The sequence below is a fragment of the Poecilia mexicana genome, unplaced genomic scaffold, assembly GCF_051168715.1.
Source record: "Poecilia mexicana isolate PSO_F unplaced genomic scaffold, ASM5116871v1 ptg000095l_RagTag, whole genome shotgun sequence".
NCBI classification, from domain to species: Eukaryota; Metazoa; Chordata; class Actinopteri; order Cyprinodontiformes; family Poeciliidae; genus Poecilia; species Poecilia mexicana.
Window position 1 is genome coordinate 12576 of NW_028263433.1, and position 6810 is coordinate 19385.

The window sequence follows — 6810 nt, forward strand, 5'->3', positions numbered from 1 at the left end:
CATGTCTGAAAAAGTTCTAAGTCCCAACCAGGGACAGAGAGGGGGCTGTCTGGGGGATGTGGCCGGGGAGGGGTGCTTAAGTGTGGGTAAACGTGTTGGGCCTGTGGGCCTGGTTCTCAGTGCATGTCTGAAAAAGTTCTAAGTCCCAACCAGGGACAGAGAGGGGGCTGTCTGGGGGATGTGGCCGGGGAGGGGTGCTTAAGTGTGGGTAAACGTGTTGGGCCTGTGGGCCTGGTTCTCAGTGCATGTCTGAAAAAGTTCTAAGTCCCAACCAGGGACAGAGAGGGGGCTGTCTGGGGGATGTGGCCGGGGAGGGGTGCTTAAGTGTGGGTAAACGTGTTGGGCCTGTGGGCCTGGTTCTCAGTGCATGTCTGAAAAAGTTCTAAGTCCCAACCAGGGACAGAGAGGGGGCTGTCTGGGGGATGTGGCCGGGGAGGAGAACCCCTCCCTGGTGAGCCCAAGGCCTCAGCCCCCCCCCCTCTTGCCTTACCAGGGGCACGAACCTCCAGGGCCTGCGTGCTGGAGGGTGTAGTCCGAGGAGGGGTGCTTAAGTGTGGGTGCACAGGTGAGTGTGGAGAGCCTGGTTCTCTGGATGGGTCTGACTGTCTGTTTCTCTCCCCGGAGCAAAGCCTGGATGTGGGTAAGTGTTCTGGGTGTGCCTGCCTGCAGCTCCAGGCCTGGTTCTCTGCCTGGAGGTCAAGGCCTTTAGCTCCAGGCCTGGTTCTCTGCCTGGAGGTCAGGGCCTGCAGCTCCAGGCCTGGTTCTCTGCCTGGAGGTCAAGGCCTGCAGCTCCAGGCCTGGTTCTCTGCCTGGAGGTCAGGGCCTGCAGCTCCAGGCCTGGTTCTCTGCCTGGAGGTCAAGGCCTGCAGCTCCAGGCCTGGTTCTCTTCCTGGAGGTCAAGGCCTGCAGCTCCAGGCCTGGTTCTCTGCCTGGAGGTCAAGGCCTGCAGCTCCAGGCCTGGTTCTCTGCCTGGAGGTCAGGGCCTGCAGCTCCAGGCCTGGTTCTCTTCCTGGAGGTCAAGGCCTGCAGCTCCAGGCCTGGTTCTCTGCCTGGAGGTCAAGGCCTGCAGCTCCAGGCCTGGTTCTCTGCCTGGAGGTCAAGGCCTTTAGCTCCAGGCCTGGTTCTCTGCCTGGAGGTCAGGGCCTGCAGCTCCAGGCCTGGTTCTCTGCCTGGAGGTCAAGGCCTGCAGCTCCAGGCCTGGTTCTCTGCCTGGAGGTCAGGGCCTTTAGCTCCAGGCCTGGTTCTCTGCCTGGAGGTCAAGGCCTGCAGCTCCAGGCCTGGTTCTCTGCCTGGAGGTCAAGGCCTGCAGCTCCAGGCCTGGTTCTCTTCCTGGAGGTCAAGGCCTGCAGCTCCAGGCCTGGTTCTCTGCCTGGAGGTCAAGGCCTGCAGCTCCAGGCCTGGTTCTCTGCCTGGAGGTCAAGGCCTGCAGCTCCAGGCCTGGTTCTCTGCCTGGAGGTCAGGGCCTGCAGCTCCAGGCCTGGTTCTCTGCCTGGAGGTCAGGGCCTGCAGCTCCAGGCCTGGTTCTCTGCCTGGAGGTCAAGGCCTGCAGCTCCAGGCCTGGTTCTCTGCCTGGAGGTCAAGGCCTGCAGCTCCAGGCCTGGTTCTCTGCCTGGAGGTCAAGGCCTGCAGCTCCAGGCCTGGTTCTCTGCCTGGAGGTCAAGGCCTGCAGCTCCAGGCCTGGTTCTCTGCCTGGAGGTCAAGGCCTGCAGCTCCAGGCCTGGTTCTCTGCCTGGAGGTCAGGGCCTGCAGCTCCAGGCCTGGTTCTCTTCCTGGAGGTCAAGGCCTGCAGCTCCAGGCCTGGTTCTCTGCCTGGAGGTCAAGGCCTGCAGCTCCAGGCCTGGTTCTCTGCCTGGAGGTCAAGGCCTTTAGCTCCAGGCCTGGTTCTCTGCCTGGAGGTCAGGGCCTGCAGCTCCAGGCCTGGTTCTCTGCCTGGAGGTCAAGGCCTGCAGCTCCAGGCCTGGTTCTCTGCCTGGAGGTCAAGGCCTGCAGCTCCAGGCCTGGTTCTCTGCCTGGAGGTCAAGGCCTGCAGCTCCAGGCCTGGTTCTCTGCCTGGAGGTCAGGGCCTGCAGCTCCAGGCCTGGTTCTCTTCCTGGAGGTCAAGGCCTGCAGCTCCAGGCCTGGTTCTCTGCCTGGAGGTCAAGGCCTGCAGCTCCAGGCCTGGTTCTCTGCCTGGAGGTCAAGGCCTGCAGCTCCATGCCTGGTTCTCTGCCTGGAGGTCAGGGCCTGCAGCTCCAGGCCTGGTTCTCTTCCTGGAGGTCAGGGCCTGCAGCTCCATGCCTGGTTCTCTTCCTGGAGGTCAGGGCCTGCAGCTCCATGCCTGGTTCTCTTCCTGGAGGTCAGGGCCTGCAGCTCCATGCCTGGTTCTCTTCCTGGAGGTCAGGGCCTGCAGCTCCATGCCTGGTTCTCTGCCTGGAGGTCAGGGCCTGCAGCTCCATGCCTGGTTCTCTTCCTGGAGGTCAGGGCCTGCAGCTCCATGCCTGGTTCTCTTCCTGGAGGTCAGGGCCTGCAGCTCCATGCCTGGTTCTCTTCCTGGAGGTCAGGGCCTGCAGCTCCATGCCTGGTTCTCTTCCTGGAGGTCAGGGCCTGCAGCTCCATGCCTGGTTCTCTTCCTGGAGGTCAGGGCCTGGAGCTACCCCAACCTACCCTCCCTCCCCAGCCCAGGTAATTAAAGAGATGCGGTTGTTTCACATTTAACATCTTTATTGAACATTTTTAATTGTTTTCCTCCGTCTCTCTCTCCGAGTCCCCAGGGGTGGTGGAGGAGGCCAGGTCCGAAGAGGAGTCACCTTGCCGGGGGGGGAGTGGTGGGCTGGCTTCCCCGGAGCCTGGAGAGGAAGATTGTGGCGCTGTGGCCCGGTCAAACTTGCTCCGGATGTCCGCCAGTTGTTCCGCCGTGAGCTGGTTGGCGTAGAACCTGTCCGCGGTCCTGGTGTCGTGGCACATCACCCGGGCAAGCTGTCCCCTGACCTCGCTGCTGTGTGCATCCCTTGCCTGAAAAACAGAATAAAAATGTATTAAAAAACCTGGTGGTTTTTTCTTTCCCCCCCCCCCTCCGACCGGAGAAATGTGCTACCCACGTGTGTGGCCACTGCGCTGCGGAAATCAGTCATGGTCGGCCGGCCTGGAAGCCCCATCTCCGTCCAGGCACACTGGGAGAACCGCGTCAGCTTGGCGATCCGCTTCTGGTTGCTGCTGAAGAGGAGGAACCGGCACGGTGGGTTCAGCGTGTTCCGGACGGAGAGCCACCGGACGAACCAGCTGAACTCGGCGTGGGTCAGGAACAGCTGGGCCGCCCCGAAGGCCCTGTTGGTCTTGTGGTTCCTCACCTGAGAAGGGATGAGATGAGATGAGCTCCAGGAGCATGGAGCTCAGTGCGCCTGGTTCTCTGCCCGGAGCTCCATGCCCCTGGTTCTCGTAGATCCACTTACATTGATCACAAAGCCTGGAGATCCTTCCTCAGCATCCTCCATCGCCTCCTGGAGCTCCCCCACAGTCATGTTGGTCAGCACCCCAGGCCGGTGGCCGTAGACAGCAGACAGGTAGCAGGCCAGGTAGCCGTAGAGCCTGTGGCGGAGCTGGACGTTCGAGGGTGCCGCCTCCAGCTTCCCGAGGAGCACAGGGATGGTGGCCGTGGCCAGGCTCTTGCACCTCCGCAGCTGCTTCCTGCTGATGGACCTCTTGGCCTTGGAGCGCTTCACGGAGATCTGGTGGAGGGTTACCTCGGTCACGATCTGCTGGAGGTCCGCTCTGACCGCCCTGCTCACCCCCCTGATCTGTCTCTTGGTCAGCCTGCAGCCCCTCGGCGGGGTCTCGGAGAAGTAGTCCATGAACTGCGAGAAGTTCACCAGGTAGACCTTGACTGTTGTTATGGCTCTCCTCCTGTCCTTCAGGGCTTGTGGGAAGGCGTGGATCTTCTCCAGGTCATGCATGAACGCCCAGGTGGCGTTGAGAGGTTTCCCCCGGGCCACGAAGGAGAGAAGGCTCCGGATCCGGCCCAGCTTGGAGCGCGCGTTCATGCAGTGCTGCGGGGTGGGCAGGGCCCCACGGAGGTGCGTGTGGTACTCCTCCAAGTAGCTCTCCACGGCAGCGGGGAACACTAGCGGTGCGAAGGGGAGCAGGGCAAGCCCTCGGACCGCCCTGGTGCTGCTGGAGCCGGCCGGAGGGTCAGAGTCGCTCGTCTCCGCCTCTGGCCGCGTCCCGGCAGGGGCAGGAGAGCCAGCGTTGGAAGCAGGACCAGGAGGGGGAGAGCCGGGGTCGGAACCAGGACCACCAGGACCAGGAGGAGGAGGAGGAGGAGGGCTGGCCGTGGAGCCAGGAGGAGGAGGAGGAGAAGAGGCGTTGGAACCAGGGGGCGGCGATGCGGGCAGAGAACCAGGTCTGTGGGAGCGAGGCGGAGAATCCCTACCGGAAAGAGGCTCCAGGGCGGTCCCCGGAGAAGAGGAGGACACGTCTCCGTCCTCCCCAGGAGAGTCTGGGGCTGGTTGCTGCTGGTCCGGCAGGTCCAGCTCGGAAGCCAGCCGTGGCGTGGGCTCCGTGGACCTCAGTACGGAGAGAGCGTGGATGGTGGCCCTCCAGTGAAGGCTGCGGAGGTGCCCCCTTATCGTCTCGACCTCCAGCTCCCCGTGACCGGCGGAGAGGTGGCGGTCGACCCTGGGACCTCTGTAGGTGCAGCCCCGGACAGGGCAGTCCATTCCCCGGACGTTGACTCGCCCGTGGGCAAAAGCCAGCAGGATTTTCCGCTCCGCCTGGTTCAAAACGCGGTGAACTCGCTCTAAATGCTTCGGCAGCTGGGCAAACTTACTGCGGCAGATGGGGCAGCGTCTGTAGGGTCGATGGTTTGGCATCTGGAAGCTTCCCCGGTGCTCAAAACCTCCAGCAGAAGCGTCTCTGTCCGGCTGCCGGGGCTGGAATGAGCAGGTGCAGCCTATTGAGGCCAATTAGCTGCAGGGGAACGGCGGGGCGCAGCAGGTGCAGCCTATTGAGGCCAATTGGCGGGGCGCAGCCGGTGCCCTCCGGCTAATCAGCGCCCTGGCAGCGTCAGCGGAGGCAGGGCAGCGCTCACGTACGCCCTGGCAGCGTCAGCGGAGGCAGGGCAGCGCTCACGTACGCCCTGGCAGCGTCAGCGGAGGCAGGGCAGCGCTCACGTACGCCCTGGCAGCGTCAGCGGAGGCAGGGCAGCGCTCACGTACGCCCTGGCAGCGTCAGCGGAGGCAGGGCAGCGCTCACGTACGCCCTGGCAGCGTCAGCGGAGGCAGGGCAGCGCTCACGTACGCCCTGGCAGCGTCAGCGGAGGCAGGGCAGCGCTCACGTACGCCCTGGCAGCGTCAGCGGAGGCAGGGCAGCGCTCACGTACGCCCTGGCAGCGTCAGCGGAGGCAGGGCAGCGCTCACGTACGCCCTGGCAGCGTCAGCGGAGGCAGGGCAGCGCTCACGTACGCCCTGGCAGCGTCAGCGGAGGCAGGGCAGCGCTCACGTACGCCCTGGCAGCGTCAGCGGAGGCAGGGCAGCGCTCACGTACGCCCTGGCAGCGTCAGCGGAGGCAGGGCAGCGCCAACCGCGGACATTGGCCGTTCGCCATAGGAAGGGTTAGAGGAATGGATCCCCGATGGCCTAACCTGTCATTGAATATGCTGCGCCATGGCGGTTTCTGCTGCCTAGAGTCTATGACGATCCCCCTGGCCACGGTGCAGCACATGAATGGGGATTTGGGGATCAGTTTTAGCCATTCGGGCGGACCCGCAGTGTCCTCGCAGACACACTCGGGGGAGCTCTTGTATTGGTTTTGGAAGGGTCCTTGTGTTCCACTGTGGAGAGGGTTTCTCTGAGTTCGGGGGTGATGCCGTTTGGGCTCATTCCTGACACGTGGAGTCAGGCGAATGGGGAAAGCGTTTCCAAATGCGGGATGGAGGTCTGGGGGGGTCGGAAGCGATGCGGGGGGGTCACCTTTGCCCTGAGGAAGCACTTTAGCCACATGGGGACATTTGGTTATTTGAAGAAATACGTGTTTGGGGTCGATCCGTGACCCCGTGGGTGTGTGGTTTCAGCCATAAGTCGACATGGTGTGGTGCTGCCCTATGTCTGCGAGGGACGGGGGCAGGGTACAACAGCGCTTTCAGTCCGGCTCTCATTTTCACAGGAATTGTGTACGAGTTCCTCTAGCTGAAGTTTTGTTTTTAACTCTGCCTTGACTTGTTTCCGTCGGCCCTTTGACCGGGCGACGGGATGGAGGTGTGGGTGACATTTGGTTATTTGAAGAAGCACGGGTTGGGGGGTCGATCCGTGACCTCGTGGGTTGACGGTTGCAGCCATAAGTCGACATGGGTCGGTGCTGCCCTATGTCTGGGAGTGTGTCGGGCCCTGAAAAAATCTTTTGGAGCTCGGGTCCGGGGCGGGTGGCCTTTGGGCCGGTGGGGGAGGGTCCCGGGAATAAAAGGGGAGCGCTTTTGCCATCCGGAAGACTTTGGTTAAGGAGCTATAGGGCCGCCACGAGGGAGCCGAAGGTGGTGCTGCCGGATGTCGCGGGCCTGCAGGCCCGAAAGGTCAAGCTCCAGAGGTCACGGGCGGCTAGGAGGGGCCCAGGCGGGCGTCCCGCCGCCCGGCCGCCCTCCGGGCGGTCGGGCGACGGTTCCCCTTTGGTGGGGACCCAGCGGGAGGCGTTACTCTGAAGACAGACCGCGGCGAGAACTACAGGGAACCCCAAGGGATGGTAGGGTCGGGTTCAGGGTCCCCGGAGGTCCCAGAGACGCGGGGTTCGGAGCGTAGGTCGGGCGGGTTCCCGGTTACAAAAGCCCGGGGTCCGTCGGCGCCTGGA

At 63.5% G+C, this 6810-nt stretch overlaps 1 protein-coding gene across 1 annotated transcript; it reads right to left on the reverse strand.

Moving 5' to 3' along the window:
• Window positions 1-2679: 2679 nt before the first annotated feature.
• On the reverse strand, window positions 2680-5093 carry LOC148152356 (uncharacterized). Its single transcript, XM_088003635.1, has 3 exons — window positions 3429-5093; window positions 3078-3326; window positions 2680-2991 (listed from the first exon to the last, which is right to left on the reverse strand). The coding sequence occupies exons 1-3, from the start codon at window positions 4842-4844 to the stop codon at window positions 2713-2715; spliced, it is 1944 nt and encodes a 647-aa protein (XP_087859761.1). The 5' UTR covers window positions 4845-5093; the 3' UTR covers window positions 2680-2712.
• Window positions 5094-6810: the final 1717 nt, after the last annotated feature.